Raw genomic sequence first — 20,094 nt, 5'->3', positions numbered from 1 at the left:
GCAGCAGGAAGCTTTCATCACTGACGTGTGGCTGACCCAAGTACAGACGGCTGTTGGAAGAGCTGGTCCTGTGCTGCCCCATTACCCCCTTGCATTCCTGCCACATCCCCATAACCAATAACAACATTCACGCCGACAGACCAGGGAGCTACCACTCCACATAAAAATTAATATTTTGTTGCTTAACATGTTAAATCATTGCCGTTTCAGTCAGGATTGGGCAAAAAGAAAGAGTGCCTTTCAGAGGCAGTTCACATTTATGTCACCTTGCAGCAGGGATCAAACTGCACCCATAACAGGAATCAGTGTGACACAAAACACTTAGCTTCTCCCTTTCCCTCTCCCAGACACAACCTCCAACACGGATCTATGCTTTCTACATATGATAAGCTTATACAGGGTGTGGGGGGAGAGCTCTGGACCTAATACCTACCAGAATCATTATTCATACATAGAGGAAAAGAGGAGAAAATAAAGGACAGAAGACTAACCTCCTGGTTTAGGAAGATACAGCATACAGTAAAGCTTGTGACTCTGCCAACTGAAGACACTGGCATTAGGCATCATCTGAACTACTGCATGTTTCTACCAGTCTTCATGCCTGCTCTCTTGTGTATGTAACTGTCAAGCTTTTTTAGTGTGTTGACTTCAGTTCCTATAAGCATCCAAGGAGTTACACACACACAGGTAATTCCACAATAAGCTTTTCTCTCTAAGTGAGAGATTGGTTGTTAATCCTTTACAACAACTTACCTCAAACGTGCTTCCTGACCTTGTGCTTGCTTTCTCTGTCTCCCTAATCTCAGCCCACCCTCACACAGTTGGCTAGAAGCACTGACTCTGGCCAGGCTGAGTTCCTGCATACAATGTACCAGAGCTCTCAGCAGAGGACCTGCAAGTCCCAAGAGCTGCTGTCAAAACACCAGGGCTCCTTAGAAGACACTAAAACCTTGCTCTTAGAAGAGGCAGTAGTTGCCTTGTCTCCTTGCTTATCTCGTTTCCATAAAAGTTATTATCCATATTCTAAACTGCCATCTTTCCACATTAATAGTCATTCAGACCACAGCAAATCTTGACAGACAGGTAGGTCACACTTCACCTTCTCATGTGGCAATGTGACACACTTCCCCCACTCTCCCCTTCCCCAAAGTAGTGGAAGAGTGGCTGTGAACTCATCCACTGATTTGTAATGAGGCAGTGAAAGGGACAGTAGCTGAACACACTTCTAAATACTTAATTCCCTTTGTTCCTGTTAGCACAGAGGACACACAGAAGGTCTGAAGCTCTCTCTGCAAGATGCCAACCATTCTGCAATTCTCTTTCCAGCCAAACTGAGAACATACGGGAGAGTTGCAAATTAAGCTCAGCTGCCACACAGACAGCTTTGAAAATCATACAGGTATTGAAGTTTTTTGGCAAATGGGTAAAAAGGCAGACTGTAACAGGTAAGGTAAACACACTAAACTCTCCAGGACACCCTGAAGAGCATGTACACCACCCCACCCAAACCTGAAGTGCTTCAGTATGTCAGACTAACGGCTGACAACTATTTACGAAAGGCTGTTTTCAGGACCCTTTGCCATACTGCTCTTCATTCATGCATTGCCTGTTAATTCTCTTTGCGTTTCTCCTTCACTGATAAAGTAAACATTCTCCAGCAGTATGTACCATGGATCCCATGTGATCTGAGCAGCATGCTGCAAAAATAACATCTCTGATCCAAAACTTTCATACAAAACAGGCCTGAAGTAACCTTTATAAAAAATCCAAACCTCCAAGGCACAGAACAGATCTACAAATTAAGGCTGACCTGCAAAGATTCAATACCATGACAGTCCTCATACTTGGGCAAAGCACAGAAGCTACCTAAATAAAAAATAATTAGGCCCAAAATAACCTAGGACCAACCATGTAACTATTTCTTTTTCCTCAGAGTATGGAATTATTGCCTTCAGGAAAGTCTACCAAATGGAAAAAAAAGAAAAAAAAAAAAAAGAGATTAACTTCCGGAAAATCTTTCTATTATTCAGTGAAAGTCTAACACAACATAAAGCACAAAATAACAAAGAAAATACCTGGAACTCACAACGGGAGATGAGCCTAACTTTCTCCTTAATTTAATCTACAAATAAAAAATCTTCAGTGTAGAACTACAGATTTAAGTAATTCAAGATGAAAAGTCATTTTAGGAACCCAGCTGGGCTCATACAAATCCCTACCAATAAAGTGAACACAAAGTGAAGTGAAAAAAATGAATGCAAGGTAGCTGGGAACCCAAGTTCTATTTATTGAACTGATTTTTAAAAGGAACATATTTCAAGTGCCATCAGCGCTTGAAATCTAATGGTATTCAGTGCTGAAATTATTACTTTTTTGAAGAGTCCCAAGTAATTTGCACACTTAAGTGTGTATGGACAGCTTACGTAGAAATGTAACACTTCAGAGAGTCATGCTTAAAACATTCTTATTCAGGAGATAGCAATATGTAATATTTTAGGAGTTTAAACAGGATGAGTGAATAGAAACAAAAATCAACTTTGTCTAAGATCATCAAACAGTCATCAGAATAATTAAGTGAGATTTCAAATCCGGAAGATGCAGATAGGCAGAAGCAGGTATGGGAAAGGAATCTGAGGAAACAAGTTTCATCATAACTAAAAACGGAAAACTGGTATGCGCTTTGTACAGAGTTCTCCACTTGTTTTCACCACATTTTAAGCCTATTCTGTCCTGAAATACACATTCTACTATTAGGCCCTCTCCCATTTCTAGTACATGCCTATGCTCAACCCTACTGACCTCAAGCAGCCTAGCAACAACTATCACTAAAACAGGAGTCTGGATTTCAAAGGACTACGCATGCAATGATGGGGAAACTAGTGATGCATGGCAAACTTTCCACTACTATTACAGCCCAGTATAAGCTTACGGAATATCCTTACCACATCTCAGCATTTACCTTTGTTGCACTGTCCATTCTCCTTCTGTTGTTGTAAAAGTAGCAGTAGTTTAGGAAAAACGTGCATCCTTTCAGTACGTGTTTGCTCCAGAGACACAGAATGAGAAATTCAACCAACTGACAAACCCAGCCAAGCCAAATATTCCTACTGTCCCAGGCAACAGCCAATGCCTGATGCTTCACAGGAGAGCAAGGATAAATTAATCAATAGAAAATACATAAAAATTTCCTAAGTGCACCATGTACAATGTTGCATGGAAACATCAAACTTTTTGCTAACCTTTAAAAATACTAGATCCAGCCCTGAAGTGTAAGATACAATATGTTTAGAGTGGAGTTACTAACTCCAGAAGTCAAACTGCTAATTTTACATAGAAACAACATACAAATATGCAAGTATTTTAAGACAAGTGACACACTTTATACCTGAAGTGACTTCTTTATACCTAAGAAATATTCAAGGCTCAGTTAGGATCCAGTCCACTACTCCCTAATGAGGAATAAGCAGAGAGAAGAGATAGATACAGCAGGAAAAGGACTTTCAAATTCTGTTTAAAAACAAAAAAAAAGAAGGAAAAAAAAAAAAAAGACAGAAACTAAGACTCCAGTTCAGTGCTCTCTACCTTGCCTTCAACTGTACTAACCACAAATGGAGAAGAAAATTTGTCATATAGCTAGTCAGTTTGCAAATCAGGCCTGACAACATAGCTTAAACAATATTATTAGAAAAAAAATAACAGTCTGAAACAAGCCATTTAGTAAAAGAATAATTTCTGGAACCCTTAAAAGCCCTGGAAAACTTTCAGCTAGTCCTTGAAATGGCTAATTGAAAAGACCAACAGCTTTACAAAAGCCAAGAAAGAAGTCAGGTCAGGTCAGTGCCAACAGGTATCCTGTACTTTATACATGGAAGCTAAGAATGGTCATATAATAAATATGCAGGTTCATATACATCTATACATTGTCTTTACATAACTTTTTTAAAAGGCTTTTTTGAATGTGGAATATAAACAGTGTTTCCTATCATAAAAACACTAACGGCAATATTACTGCAATTCTGCAATAAATCCTAGCAGTGTGCTCTTCCAATAAATTATACGGCCTCTTCACAGTACTTCTAATCATCTTCAAAGTGTTTTCTCAAAAGGATACAAATAGAGTGAGAAGCCGAGGCGTCTGTCTGGCTTTGAGAGTCAGACACAGGAACTTTTCCAATCTTGTCCTTAAATCCAATGTCCAAGAATCCTCGAAAAGAAAAACAAATTATGACAGTTGATCACCAAATATGTACACTGTCCTGAAAGTACCGTTCGGATCCCAGCAATCTGCCACTAGTAAACAAGGTAGCCAGCACTGTATTGAAAGATCTTCCCTTCACTGTTAACTGAAGTGAATGTGTTTGCTAGCTACCCATAAAAGTGTACAGAAGCTAGAATAGTTCAGCATTATTCCTAGACAAGAGTTCTAAAAACACAATGTAGCTTTATTTCAAGTACAAAACTATCATACAGTGTTGGTGCCTTGTACACACATGCAACGACTGCCTCTTAATTTAGAAGTACCTTTAATATATAAGCAACTTGAGAAAAAGATAAAAATATTAATATTAATTTTAAATTTATTAAATAGAGTACAAAATAAGTAATTTTCCATTGCTCGGTTTTCAGAAAGTAATCACTGTAGTCATCTTTCACTCCTAACAAGATATGGGAACTGTAAATTTTGTCAATAACTATGACATGACATCACCGATCAGGGTACTAAATTTCTAAAATAAGGATTTGGAGGAAAACAACTCGCACACAAAAAATAGACAAACGTATCAGCCTCTAACTGGAATGCTGTCTTCTGCCTGACATAAGGTCTCATTAGCACAAGAAAATAATAGTCAAGGAAAAAAGCCAAACTCTATCTAAAAATTCACTGAATGCTTATTTCTTCTTTTTCAAACCTTCAGTTAAGCTAGTTTCTGCTTGATAAAAAGCTAGCCAGCAAATTAAAAAGCAGAATCTTCCAAGAAGTAGCAGGAGCTTCCTAAATTTACTGCTGTATATGCTGCAACCCGTTCTCACAGCTCAGGATTTGCCCTTATTTTACCATGCTGGAGAGCATGCAGAATTTACTTGCTGCATTTACCAATTCTGTACCCAGACAGCGCTGCACCACAGTATGCTGTAGATTACCAAAGGAAACATGTCTCCTACAGAGAGGAGCGTGTATTATTTTTCAAGATGTATTACACAAACAGACAGGAACTCCAGCTATATAAAACACCAGACGCCTGAGGAAAAAAATATATGCCTTAAGAACACTGCTTAGTAGACTAGTGACTCACTGCTGTTCTTTCTCAAACGTAAAACAATCTGTGTTTCAACACTAACATGGAATGAGCCGTACAATTCCCACAAGAAAATATGAGTGACTGTGGACTAAGAGCTTGGACACTGAGTTACTATGAATAAACTCGAAGATCTCGTCTTAGATAAGGCAAAAAAAAAAAAAAAAGCTGCTAAGAATACTTTTCAAAGAGCAGTCATAACCCACCTCCGAGGTCAACCAGTACATCTCATTATTTATAGCTAGTCCCAAAGGAAAATGGCAGTTTATGCCTTTTTTTGGTGTTCAACTGGAGCTCCTCATCAGCTGGTACATCTCAAGTCAGCCCTAGGACAAGTATAACTTAAGCTTTGGTTTGATATCAAAAAGCGTGTGGCAGCAACGCAGGCTGAAGATATCTCCTCCCACTACAACAACTGCCTGTAGCTGCTTAGATAAGCCAGGACAACTGTCCCTGTGGTAGGATGGTGAAGCACTTCAAGCATATAACCCTGCAAAATATCATACGTGTTTTACAAACCAATTGTGTACACGTGTGTGTGTACATGGGAACGTGTGTACACACACATTCATGGGAAACAAAGCAGATGAGTTGCTTGATCCAGTTCAAGTGCAACCACACAACCAGCTGTTTCCACTTTTTTTGGGGGGGGGGTGGGGTGGTGTAGGGGAAGAGTCTCAGAACACAGACAACCCTGAGTCATTTTCTGTTACACACGGATTACTTATAAACTCTTTCTCTTTTCCACATTAAACAAAACTGCTTCAGTCTCCTTATGCCTAGCTATCATGTTTTAAATCCAACTATACATACACAGATAGAGAGGTTGGGAAAGACTTGAACTACTCTATAGCAATTCCCAGAAGCATGCAGGGCTGTGTGGAAAGGAAGGACAGGCAGCAATTCTTATTTATGGACAGAAAACTGGCATACCATTTAGGCCTCAAGCAAATAAAAAACATATATTTAAGATGGTACTCTGTTATTGACAGCATTCTCACAACAGTTCCTCCATCAAATATATGTTCTTTTATGACAGTAATGTCTCAAAGAAAACAATAAAAGCAATTACCAAATTAAACATCATTCAATATCTATTACTCATGAAGAAAATCATCATAAATACCATCTCTGCAAAACAGATACTTACCTGGAAAAGTTCTTTAAATGAAGGATGTACCATGGGGTTCATAACAAAAGGCAAAGCATAGAAGGGCAGAAACTCTGTGTTCTGGCTCAGTGCAGCTGCTTTTGTTTCCAGGTAAGTCTTGAAAGGAGAAAACCTTTCCTCAAGTTCAGCTTTGTTCTAGGAAATAAAGCCGTGTATTAATTTAGAAAACTCTGAATGCACTGTAAAGCTGGCAAATACAAGCAGAGACCTAAATACATCAATATAAAATTTTAAATCCCAGAATATTTTTTATTTAACAAGCAACATTTATTTAACTAGAGTGCATTATATCTTGTTTTCAACACTCAAAAAAAAAAGATTATTTAAACCAATGTTGTTTCTGTCATCAGGTCCAACAAAGAGAGGAACAATTACTTTTTGAATGTAAATTATTGCTGCGCACTTCAGGCTGGACTTCTAAAGCAAAGTGCCATTTCCACACTCAGGCCAGAGAGAAAACACCTACTTTAGACATGCCTTATTTCAGTGCTAAGTGCAGAACCATAAAATCCATTCACACAGCACCAGGAAGGGGAGCTGGCACACATAACAGAACAAAAGCTCCTTAGGGGCTTAAAAACACACTCAAGGCATCCAAATACTCCTGTAGCAGCTGACAAGTGTAAGGCAAGAGCTAGTAAGCCCTGGCTGATCTGGCTGACTCCAGGCTACTTAAATGTCTCTCCATCATAAGAGTCCCATGTAACAGAGATTTTATTTTATGACAGCTTGGAATTATAGTTTTCAATATAATTAAAGATTCAGTTTTCCCATTTTATCAGAAACATTTGCATTTCAACACACAGCTTGAGTCCAAACTGGAAGCAAAATAAGTGTTTTAAGAATCTCCTATGGACTACAATTACAGGTGTCAAAGTATCAGCATGCTGGTATTTTCCCAGGAGCTCCAAGATAAGGACACCAACTTCCATCTCTGTTCTTCACAATGCAAAGGGTCTGGGTTCAACTAAAATGCAGACTGTGGCCCAACAACTGGATACACATTCTGCAAATTCTTCTTACTAAATATCCCATTCTCACCCACATTAAAGAAAATAAATGAAGTAAAACAAAAATAATTTGAAGAGTGAATTGTGAATTAAACTTACAGGTTTTCCTGTAGTGTGTTTGAAGAGATAGACGGCAAAGTATACGTGAAGATAGAACTCCAGCTTCTGAGCAACTGGTTCATTGTCTCGGACTGAAGATGAAATATGGTCCTCCCAGAGCTGGAAGAAAACTTCCTGCTCACCATTTTCAAATGCTGTAAGCAGATCTTTCTGCAAAGGGGAAAAGCATTCAGTGAAAAACGAAACACAGAAGAGCTACATTTTTTCCGACAGTAGGTTAGCGAATGAAGAATTCAAGAGTCATCTTAACACTTTGAATTCAAAGTTTTATCTAAAATCTCTCATAATTCATTCACCGTCTAAATATTCCTTCTCCACCTGTCCAATATCTCTGAGAGCCTGAATCAACCATCAATAAAAGAAGTGAGGCCCAAATTCTCAAGCATGTCAGTCTGTGGACCCACCTTTACCATAAGGGAAAAATAAATGCCTACAGTGTGTGAAAATCAGTCTTGCCAAAGCATGGCAAGCTCAGAACCTAAAATAGCGTGAACCAAAACTACTGTCTCAGGCTCAAAAGGACTGGAGTTCTGAGAAAAATAAAAGACCAAACTTGAAGGTTCCTGGACTGGAAGAAGACTGCTAGCAGACTTCTTCAAATAATCAAGAATCTGTTCAGATAGTTCAGATAATCACAATGCTGTAGTAGTTCACACTGTGGTTAGTGGCCTTTAATTGTTTACACTTACTTTGAGTAAGACTAAAAATGATGCATTACCTGAACAGGCAAAGCATTTGAATCTCTTGAGGAAACACTTCCTGGTTTAGGTAGTGGCTTCCCTTTTATTTTACATTCCTTTGTAAATACTTTCACTGTTTCTTCAAATTCAGCAAAATCCAAATACTACAAGACAAAAGCGCATAAGAACAATATTTTATTATTATTATTATTAATGCTTCAATGTGTGACCCATGAATTGACAAAATTCTTTCCCCTGTTGCAAGGTCCATAAATGCCAAAGACAGTACAAACCAAGAGCTGGTACCTCATGGTAGGAAAATACTGTTTCTCAAATAAATTTCCCCCCGCATCCTAGAGAATAGTACTGACAACCGAGCACATTATAGAATCAAACCATCATTTAGGTTGAAAAAGACCTTTAAGATCATTGAGTCCAATTGTTAACCTAGCACTGCCAAGTCCACCACTAAACCATGTCCCTCAATGCCACATCCACACCATCTTTTGAACGCTTCCAGGGATGGTGACTCAACCAGTTCCCTGGACCGCTCTGAAAGAATGATGCCACTTGATTTAGTCAGTAACTTCACTCAACCAAAGAAGGAAAAGAACTAAAATCCATTAATGCTATACCTTCGTTGAAAGAAACAAGTAAAAAACTTCCTTGCAAATAATGTTTTCAGAGGGCAGAATTCTTAAGTGTGATTCTCATCTCTGCAGCAGCAGTCAGACAGCTTGAATTCTAAGCCAGGTCACTCATCTGAAGCTGTGCAAACCAAATTAATGACCAACTAGTCAAGCGCTGTTCTTCTGAGAGAAACAAACAGCCCTGCCTCTTCATCCCACAATGTACAGCCAGCATATTACACACAACTTTCCCCTCCTCTCCCCATGTCAGGACTCCTAGTTATTGGTTACTGGGGCAAGACATCACATTTCATTTTGCAAACTTGATCTAGATTCCCAACACTGCCACAGAGAACAAAAATTGCTTAGCTCCTTCACTATTAACATAAACAGTGGTGTAGCAATGCTTAAGTACTTAAACACCTTTTTAGATTTGTCTTCTGAGATTCACAAAAAGATTTACGTTGTGTATGATTTTGCCATTTGGTAGACTCTTTAGGCAAGCAGTAACAGACTGTCAACAGCCCACCTGGTGAAAGCTGGGCATAGTGACAGGTGACTGCTGCTCCTGATCACCCCTCCACAGCACCAGCACCAGCGGAACTCTGCAGTAGGTTGGGTCACACAAGCACACAAGGCAGGGGGATTCAGTTGTTGGTTCAGCGTTCACTTAGAGCCCTAAACCAAGCTACCAACACAGTCATGATCAAAGGAATGAGGCAGTTAACAAGCAGCAGAGATCACAGTTTGTGCTCTTGTTCCAAATCATAAATATCCCATTTTAGCCAATTTATCCAGAAGGCTGCAGCGCAGACTACCATAGAGGCATCTGCCCTTGAAAGTCTGTCTCTTGCTGCCTTCTTCACAGGACCGTTTCACACTTTAGAATATAACCTGATTTCCTTTTATGGGCAATATGGGTAAATGGCCTACCTAGAAAATCCTGCTTAGGTGTTAAACCATGGAGAGATAGTAGCCTCAGGACTTCAGCCTGGGCGTTGTCAGCTCTAGGGTTTTTATACGTTTCTTATTTTATACACATACGGAATGAGGTGACAGCTAAGCAGTGTTTTAAAGATCTCACAATTATCACACACTAGACCTGAGCTCCAAAGCTGTCTACAGATTTAATCAACCCAACTGTTCCCTTAATGAAAGCCTCATTTGCAATGAACGATAGTTAATTCTAGACTGATTTGACATTTGCCGGCATTTAATGAACGTTGAGCCCTTTGAATTTACAGAGCATGACTATAGTTGACCAGCTTGCAGATACGTAATTAAGAGAAGGCCAGTCAAATATTTAACTTGAAATTTAAACAAAATACGTGAATACCTATAGTGACAAACAGAAGAGAGTGAAAAATGGGATGCTACACACAGCTGGCAGAACATGGCTCTGGGAGAAGGGATAGACACCATAAATAATGTCAAGTCGGGGCATAACAAGATAAGCTCAAAAGAACCAGGTGGTTAATAAGACCAAACAGAAAATTACTTGAACTATGTGTGAACTACCCTTGGTTACCATACTAAAAGAAAGTCCCCTCCCCACAGAACATGTGCAGTGAAAAAAAATATTCTAAGAACCAATGAGAATGAAGTGTGACTAAATGTAATTGTAAACAATCGTTCAAAGTGTATAAAGTGTTTCATTGCATTAAAAAATGCAGCTAGCATTGTGGATTTGCCATCTACCACCCACTTCTGCACAGACATGTGATAAACAAATACGTCGGCTTGGTGTGCAAACCGGGGATGTGCACTGGGGTGATGCACTCTGCTTGTGAGACAACACGGCAGGAGTCAGTGCGATTTCGGGGAGCAGCTAACACTTGGCCAGGTAAGTAACTCCAGAATTCAGACCGCAGTTACAACGCCCGGCTCTGAATACAAGCATGAAATTTTGCCTTTCTCATTTCAACCAAAAAAAGGAAAAGGAGAAAACCAACCTCTCTCACTAGTCCAAGTAACTCAGCTTCGTAAGCCAGCACGTCACCCATCGCCCTGCGCTACCGCTGCGGCGGATCGCTGGCAAACCTAGAAAGTTGTAAAGCAGGGGGTGTTGGCAGGGGGTGGGCGCAGGGGGTGTCGGCAGGCAGCACAGCGGTTCGCGCAGCCCCGCAGCAGCCCACCGGCCACCCCAGCGCCACACAAGCCGCAGAAGCCAGAAACACGCCACACACACACACACACCCCACCCCCCGTGCGGTACCTCCAAAGGCCCCGGAGCCGGTCCCTGCAGACCCGCACGGCTGCGCTCGCCAGGCCGCGGAGCGGTCCCACCGGGTCCTCACAGCAGCCCGCGGGGGCGGCACACCGCCCCCAGCCCGGATCGGGGTGCTGCCGCCAGCCCCGCTTAGGGCCGCGACGGAGCACCCCCGCCAGCGCCAGAGCCGGTCGGTGGGCAGCGAGCGCACCCCGAGCACCGCGGTACCGCCGCGCCGCGGCCTACCTGCCCCGCGGCACCAGCCCTGTCGCCACAGCAACCGCGGCTCTCGTCCCGCACACCGCCCCGCGTCCCGCCGCACGTGATCTGCCTCAGCCAATCCCAGACTGGGACGCGCGTCACGTGACGGGGGTGCCTAACCGTACCGGGGGCAGCGCCCCCTGGAGGGCGGGCTTGGCCGCTGCAGCTGCCTGCTGGTGGTGCTGAGGCGTCGCGTTGTGCCCGTTCCCACTCTTAACTTGAAGAGTTCATTTTTTACAAACTTATCTACTGTCTTACCACATTGTTTTGAACCCCCTTGCCATCCGGGGCAAGCCAAAAGTCTTCCCAAAGCACGCCATGCTGCGTGCCTGTCCGTAGGCCCATTGCTTCCAGCTGCACAATTACACTATTTCTTCATCACAGCCTTTACTGCCCGGCAGTATCTGCCCCGCCACCAAGTGCTGCGCTCTCTGAGGGGATGGAAACGCTGGGAGTGATGCCTGCCCCGATTAAAACAGGCCGTGGCCGAGGCTGCCTGCTCCGTTACCTCACAGCCCGGAGGGGGTGTTGGACACAGGCGCCCCTTGCCCAGGCAGGCCCCAGTCCAGCCCCGGCACAGCTGAGGGGAGCGACGCCAGGTTGTGCGCACATGGCTGGTGGAGCATGACCAAAACACAGGAAGATGGGCCAAGCCCCTTATTGAGACTTTGTCCCATTTTAATTAACGGTGGTGTTAATAAACCTCTTGCCATTAACACCAAGTTTCTAGCAAGCATTGGCTAGACACAGCAAAACAATACTGTGTCACCAGTGGTGTCCTGCCTGGGGTTTCAGGCTCACCCCATGCAGCCTTGTGTTCCACCACGGACACCTAAGATGACCCGTGTTCTCTGCATGTCCCACAAGCAGGCACAAAGCACCATCTTTCTTCCTTTGAAAGGCTGCTGAAGCAGGCAGCTGGAAATGAATGCAGAGATTTGCATCAGCCCCCCCACACACACATTCTACCTTTAAGAACCTCACAAAACCCAGAAGCTCATCTCACCAGCCAGCTCTGAGGCACTGCTTTTCACTGAGACCATTTCCCAGCCAAACATTAACCTTCCAACACCAGCACAGGTGAATACAGTTCGAGGTACAACCTTCCCTTGGCTTGTGACCTAAGGGTATACTCCTTATGAAATAAAAAGAAAAAATAATCAAGCAATAGGGAAAAAAACATCACCCTTGAATATTTTTGCCAGATCTAACACTATCAGCTTGATAGGTTAAATGTTTGGAAAGAGTGGGGTGACGGGAAGCAGAGTTACAGCAGTAGTGAGCAGGCACGCTCTGTCCATAACCCATGGGAGTTATTTCACCACTGCTCCGTGGCCAGCCAGTGCTCAGTTGGTAAATGTGAATAAAATAGCAGCAGACTTCTGCTCCTGGGGAAAGGAAAGGAAGATGTTAAATATCTTATGAAGGGCAGAAGCAGCCTTGACAAACCCATGCCCCCTCCCATGTCTTGTTTCTTCAAATTATGGTTGTTCACAGTAAGGGACAGAGCAATGGTTTGAGCCAGTGTTGTGCCAAACCACCTGGTTTTTACTTACCTGCATTTCATGTGATGGGTGAAAAGGTACCAGGAACAGGTCACTTAATCCATCACCTCTGTCTGTGCCCTTGAAAACATCTCATTCCAAGCTCAATGTGCTTGGGAGACATTCTCAGTTAAAGAAATCCTGCTAGGGAAGGAGTTTCTCCATGAAATCAGAAGAAACCTCACCAGTTTTGTTCAGGCTCCCTCCTTCCCCAGCACTGCCAGTAAGAACATCACAACAGGTGAGGGCAAAAGGACAGAAAAACATTCCTGAAACCCCAGTGATGATCCTGCCACTCTCTGCGCATTGCAAGGGCACTGTGGTTTGCATCATGGTGCCCTGCCATGTGTTGTTTGAAGACCACACAAGCCCAGGACAGAGTTGTCCTGTCACACCTGTCAGTGTGTCCTGCTGCAAACCAGAAGGACCTACGTAGAGGAGGTTGGCTGCTTGTCCAGGGTTGTTGCAAGCAGAAAGGGAACATGTTGGATGAACAAAGAGTATTAAATTCAGGCTTGAGGTTTTGTGATGAAGGAATTGGTCAGGACCATGGGCAGCATTTGTTCTGGAAGAGAAGCTGACCACCCAACACTTTGTGCAATGCTTGCCTTTGCCACCTTCCCTTGAGCAGATGCATTGCTATCAAACCTCGGCCTCATGCACAGGGGCATCCTTTCTTGATCAAATGCTCTAGATACTCCCTGCTTTGCTATATCGCTGGATTTATTTGTGCTGAGAATTCCAGATGGTGCAAAAACATCTGAACTGTGGCAAAACCACAGCAGCTCAAAGGACCGCTATGCTTCCAGGGTTTGCCACTGCATCACTGTTCGAAGATAAAAATAGGTGTGCCTCCTTTATTTATTTTAAAAAATAGATGCTGTGTGCTGCAGACGAATTTCTGTAGCCTTGTGGCTTCTTGGAGGCTGTTGACAGCCTGGAGTTTGGTTCAAAGATATTCCTAGGAAACACACTATAAGTCTTAGAAAGCACTCAGCAGTGCCTGGAAAGCAGCCTTCAATTTCTGGAAAGCAATGGAAAATTGCTAGAAAGTATTGGGAAATTTTCAGGAAGTGCTGTGCAGTCCCTGGAAAACACTTGGCTATTTATAAAAATGGCTTTATCATTTCTAGAGAGGACCTGAAGATTCCTAGAAAACAGCAGGAAAGGCCTAGCAAGCACTGGAAGAAAAGCATGTGAAAGCCAGCTGGAATTGCTAGGAAGCACATCAAACTCCTTTCAGAAAGCACCCTGGAATTCCAGCCCATAATCCCTACAAAGTTCTCTGCAGTTCCTAGGAAGAACAAAGATATTCCTGGAAAGCACGAAGAAATTCCCAGAAAGTAAGGCAAAATTCCTAGAGCCCAGTCTGAATTCCTAGAAAGTTGTGGAAGATTCCTAGAAAGCACATTGAAAACCCACAGAAAGTACACTGAGATTTCTAGAAAGCCAATAAACATTTTTAGAGAGCACCCGGGAATTCCTAGGAAGTGACAGGAAATTCCCATTTTAAGCATTCAGTTCTGCTTTTATTGCTCACCATGAGTGTGACAATTCGCATTCAAATTAACTCTGTAGTTACTGCATGTGCTGTTAAGTGGTCAGGTAGGTACATGATTGAGCTGGCAATTGGAATTCTGGATTTGACAATTGTATACTAAATACCGAAGTTTTATGTATATAAACAGGCATAACATTTATGTACATGAAACTTCTTCACTTGATCTATATATAGATACCTAGATATCTATCTGCAGTGTATACCTAGTATTTGTAGAGTATGTCTACATATGTTTCCTCTTTCTGTTGCATACACTTTTACAGAGATCTCACAGTAGCAAACCTCAGATCTTAGTGTCAAGTTTTACCATGCCAGAGCTTATCAGGCACGTAGTCCATCCCCGGTGGGGGAAGGATTGAGTTCCTCGGCCGTTGGTAGCCTCTTTGCTGCTGCTGTGTGGGCAGCCTTCTGGGCTTCTTCTTGCTCCAGCTGAAGGAAGGAGATGGGGCTGTGAACTCCTCCTGTTTGTCACCTGTCCCTCTAATTTTTTTAAGACCCTCTTAGATAGTGGTCCCATGGGTTTGAAGCAGACCAGCTGCAGCTGCCCTCCTTCTCTGTAAAGGCAGCTGCACTGTCCTCTGTGTTCCCTCTCTGCTACTTTGCCTTGGTGATGATCAAGCACTGTCCATGGGGAAAGAGGGATTTATGCTGATTTTCTCCTTTTCCCATCTTCAGGATGATGGGAAAAAAGCCAGCATCCAGCTGGCCTTCTCCTCTGAGTGCCAAACAAGACTGACATCATGCCCTGGCCAGGATGGTGAGAAGGGCTGTGTGGCATCTGGGCTTTGCTCAATCATACTTTTTCTTTTTCTCCTCCTAACCCTGCAGAAGTCCCCTTCCAGCAGGCAGGCAAGGCTGCTGTGCACACACTGCCTTGCACAGGTGTTGCTCCTAGGGCACTCGGGCAGAGACACCTTTGCAGGGAGGTGCTGCCCAGGGATGAACACCAACCTGCTGGCCAGCACCTGGGGTAAGGTCAGGAAGACACAAAGCTTGTGCCTCAAACCTGAAATGCAGGACTCCACTGCCCTGTGTGTCTAAGGAAGGACATTCATCATTGCTTGGGGCATGAACCCAGCTCCATGGTTTAGGTTTTCCTTGGGGCAGGTGTCACCACCACCTCTCCTGGGGGGTTGAGCATTTCTGTGGCTGGGCCATTGACTGCCAGCTGCAGGTCCCAGACTGGATCATAACATGTTCCTTGACAAAAAAAAAAAAAAAAAAAAAAAAAAAAAAGAGGGCTATTCTCTGTGCCCAAGTAGAAAATTTTGCAGGAAATGTCTTCTTGGAGTAGCCTTTCCAAGTGGTTCCATTAAAAATAAAAGCAAGCAGGCAAGAGAGGAACATTTTTCAAAGCTTAAATTATCCTGTTATTTTCCAAGTCAGACTTCAGCTTTTAGTTGTCAAAAAAGATTTTGGTTTGGATTTTCAAGGAATATGTTGAAGGACCATTTAGGCGATACATAAATAAAAACTCATTTGAGTTTTTAGTTGGTGACAGATTATTGTTGGTTGGGTTGAAGCATGGACTGGCCCCTACCGGGACAGACTTGGGGGCACAAGGGTTTGCTTGGACCAACATACTGCACTTGGGCAGGGCACTTGCCCAGCAGTTCAGGTGCTGCTCACATACCGAATTACACAGCAATGCTTCCCCAGGGCCCTCAGCGAGGAAAACCAAGGCAATGGAACTGCGATACTTCTCTGCTCTCCCCAGCATCAGGCTACGCAGGGAGGGGAGACTCGCTGGTGGGTCCCCAAAAAGCTCCTTTCAGCTCCATTGCAAAATGGCAAAGGAGGGTCCCAGGCACCTTGCAGCCCAGCTTCAAAGGAGGCAGAACTTTCTTCTTCCAGCAGGACTTTGCAGATGAGGACAGAAGCATCCAAGGCTCGACCTATTGCCTTGCAATGTCAGTCCCCCATGTCCCTCAAATGCCCACCTGGAGGGCAGACACTGCTTTCTCCAACATCTGCAAAACCTTCTTGCTGCTGCCATCACTCTGGTACAGGCTGGCCAAAGCCCAGCCCAGGCTGGAGAAAGAAGGGAACCTTCCAGCACTTTCTCTGCTCCACTATCCTAACAGATTAGCAGTTGGTACCTTTCCAGCTGTGGCAGAGATCACTCTCCAGGGATCCCTGCAGGGACAAAATGACAACCAGGGGAAACTGCCTGCCTGTGTGGGGCTGGGGGTGCCTCAGGGGATGGTGGCAGCTCAGTGCCCCAGGCCCAAAGGGGCCCCAGCTGAGCTTTCTGGCATGTGCTCATCTAAGACATGTGTCATTGGGCCCCCAACCATGGTGAACACCAGTGTGTGAGGGGGCCTGACTTGCAGCAACAGCAAGGCTTTCCGGCCAAAAACGGCAGGGGGCTGGGAAGAACAAAGAGCAAGAGATACCCTGTTAAAAAAAAATTACATGGAAAAAGTAGTCTTGGAACAGGGTGCACGGAAACAGCAGGAAAGTCCGCTTCATCATCAGGAGAAACATCTCCAGTTCCAGCGAGAGCCTCAGGGAGCCTCATCACATGGGCACAGCTTCGATGCTGCCACCAACACAGACCGATGGTGGCTCTGTCCTGTGTGACTAACACACACTGATGGTTACCTTGCTCAATCACTTGGGGACAAATTGCAAAACCTCCAGACCTGCAAGAGGAGCAAGCAGCAGGTTTCATCTATGAATGAGCCCATGAACTCTGCTATCCCATGCATGTGTGTCCAGCAAATTATTTTCATCTGTTTCTTGTTCATGCCTGAACCCCAGATTTCATGCTTAAGCTAAAACCAGAAAAGATCTCTGTCTGAAGTAAACAGAATTTGCCCAGCCCTACAAGAGCTATCTCTCAGCTTCTCCTCTGGGAGGACATGGTGGAGAAACAAAAAGTTAATCTATCTTGGTTCTCATTGACATGGAATAGAGAAAAACAATTAAATGGGAGAGCCAGCCTAAATCTGAGAACAAAGGCACTGCACCAATATTTCAGGTCTTTTTCCTTCACACTGAAGGGGAAAAAGTTGCTCCATGCTTCATCCCTTGCAGGTTATCTCTGGAGGAACAATGTCCCCATAATTTGTGCTGACAATTAACCTTGTCTGTGCAGCAATTCTTCCCTGGGTCACCGGAGCAGCTATTTATACCCTTGGCCAGGGATGCCGTTGCCACCGAACGACTGCCCTTCCCCTTGGCCAGCCCTTCCCCAAGGCAGCAGGCAGCAAGTCCCAGGGTGTTCCCCCATGCACCCTGCCCTGCTTGCCAGGACCTGCTTCTCCTGGACCTTTGCAGTGTAGACCCTCCACTGCCCATCTTCTGCACGTGCTTTACAAACACAAAAAACCCCTACAGACATACCTGTTGCTTAAACACACATGTACACTGATGTCAGGCAGCAGGTCAGGACGTCTGGGGTTATGGTCTCCAGGACCTCCGATTAGCTGATCTCCATAGGACTTGGGCAGAAACAGGATTTGCCTCGAGTCACCTCTCTGCAACATGTGGGTAACGCTGATTCCCCCATGTGCTGGGAGAGACACCGATGGCTCTCACCCGAGTACCTTCACAGTACTTCTGAGCAAAAAAGCAGAATTTTAGTTCTGCAGCCAGTGCCAGGAACTGGACTACCGACCTCAAAACAAAGCTCCAGAGCTGGGCTGCTGCCAGCTGGACCATTTGCCCACACAGAGCAGGATTTCAGAGGCCAAGTCAAGCCAGTCCCGAGCTGGACCCCAGCAGCAGGGCCTGGAGCAGCTTCTCCTCCCTAAGGCACTGAGCATGGGCCAGCCCAATCCCACCAGTGCTGGAGAAACACATTGAACCAGGTCTGCCAAAATCTGTTGTCTTCACTGAGGGAGCAAAGACCCTTGCTCCCATGTGAAGCCACCCTGGGGAAAGATCAGCACCCTCGGGTGAAGGCCTTCAGGGCCCACTGGTCTTATTAGAAGTTGCAAGCAAACACTACAAGCCTTGCATTGTCTTGCAGTGTCTGTGCTCCCCACCTTCTCCATCCTGCCACCGCTGCCGGGTTAAGGTGGGCCCAGATCTGGGCTGAAAACCCAACCCATCACCAGCGCCGAGAGCAGCAGGCAAGGAAAGAGCTTGGGGCAGGCTGGGGTCTGGCAGGGGTGAGGGTGGGGTCTCTCCAGCCTCCAGGATGCAGGGAGATAAACAGCCAGCACCATCATCATTATCAGCAGTGCCCAACCTTAACTTGAATGGTGAAGAGGAAGAACTTTGCCTGGACCTGGAAGGAAAGGGAGAGATAGGGAGGGCGGCACTGCTGTGATGGGGTGAGGTGGGAGGACCAGACCTGCTGAGTGCCTGCCAGGGCAGAGGAGCAGTGCCGGGGGGCTGTCGGCCCCCTCCTTGAAGACTCCTCACTGTGGGAGCTTTACCTCCAACATCTTCATCCCTGCTTCAATCCCCATTGCGGTGCCAAGTAGGGGGCTTGCACCTGAGTTAATGTGTGGGAAGGGGAGACTGAGGACATGTCCAAGGCCTCCAGCAGGGACTCTGGGATCTGTCAGAAGCAGCATGGTTTGGAAGTGATTTATTTCTCACCAGGGTTAAGGGAGAGTCAGGAGGGACAGAAGCATGCTTCCTGCCACCCCGGCTTCTCCCTCTGGCAAACCCAGGACCATTAGGTCCAATTAGCCCCTGGCAAACAACCCAGGGGTGGGTCCCTCCACAGCATCCCAGACAGGGCCAGAAGAGCAGCACTTCCTAAGAAATCAGTGTTAATGAGTCACTGCGGCTAAATAACATTATTTAAAGCAGCAGTGAAGCTTTCCAGGCTCCCTCCCTTCTCCAAACCGGAGATCAGAAAGTCAGCGGTGGCCTCTTGTGCCCCGCTGAGCACTGAGACAGTCCCACAGTTACCAGCCCCATCTGTCCCCAGGGAAACTGGTTCAACGCCTTGGCATGGGGGCAGGATCCAGCCCAGAAGCCTTTCCAGAGTCTTGGAAGGTTTTCTACATCACCTTTCCAGATTTCTGGAGGTTTCCTGGCCATTCCTTGGCATTTTTTCTAGTCTTTGTAGAGGTTTTCTTCTGTATCTCCAGAACATTTCTAGATTCTTCCTAGAGGTTTACTTGGACTCTCCTGGGGCTGTTACAGCCTCTTTGCATTTTTTCCTTTTTTTTTTTTTTTTTTTTTTTTTTTTTTTTTACAGTCACAGGCTGGCCATTTCCAAATTTCCTAAGTGGCACCTTGGCAATTGAGCAGAGCTCAGCACCTCAACCAAGTGCTGTGCACCACCTCAGGTGGTCACAGAGCAGCATCCTCAGAAGCCCGATTAATGAACTGAAGAAATATGTAGAGATTAGGAGGAAAAAACCCGTCACGTGTATGGGATCATTCTATAGTCAGGACACATTGATTTGTACCACAAACTCTCAAAAACACCCCACAGAAGGACCTCTTGTCCTTGTGTTCTCTGGAGTCTTTCAAGCAGTGTCCCTTGAGCGAAACCAGCCTGAGCTAGATGCGTGTCTCGCAGAGGCACAGGACCAGCAGCCTCCCAAGCTGCGGTGTGGGTGGAAGAGGTTTCATCCTGCATGAAGTTATGGGGCCTGAGCACACGAAGCTGAGGAGGACCTGGGCACTCCACAGCAGAGCAG

The 20,094-nt window shown here is 44.8% G+C and overlaps 1 protein-coding gene across 6 annotated transcripts in view; it reads right to left on the bottom strand.

Moving 5' to 3' along the window:
- Positions 1 to 11,447, bottom strand: part of ARMC9 (armadillo repeat containing 9) — a 67,618-nt gene extending 56,171 nt beyond the window's left edge. For 5 of the 6 annotated variants that reach the window (XM_027787246.2, XM_055817259.1, XM_055817260.1 and 2 more), the window contains exons 1-7: positions 11,363 to 11,447; positions 10,860 to 10,947; positions 8,317 to 8,442; positions 7,578 to 7,748; positions 6,448 to 6,603; positions 4,112 to 4,204; positions 2,960 to 2,984 (exon numbers count right to left, since the gene is read on the bottom strand). In XM_027787246.2, coding sequence (XP_027643047.1) covers positions 2,960 to 2,984; positions 4,112 to 4,204; positions 6,448 to 6,603; positions 7,578 to 7,748; positions 8,317 to 8,442; positions 10,860 to 10,910 — 622 coding nt within the window. In that variant the 5' untranslated portion in view covers positions 10,911 to 10,947; positions 11,363 to 11,447. The other variant, XM_055817258.1, reaches the window with a different exon arrangement.
- Positions 11,448 to 20,094: the final 8,647 nt, after the last annotated feature.

The sequence above is a fragment of the Falco peregrinus genome, chromosome 12 (assembly GCF_023634155.1).
Source record: "Falco peregrinus isolate bFalPer1 chromosome 12, bFalPer1.pri, whole genome shotgun sequence".
NCBI classification, from domain to species: domain Eukaryota; kingdom Metazoa; phylum Chordata; class Aves; order Falconiformes; family Falconidae; genus Falco; species Falco peregrinus.
Note: the sequence above shows the minus strand (reverse complement) of the source record. Positions and strands in the feature narration are given on the sequence as shown.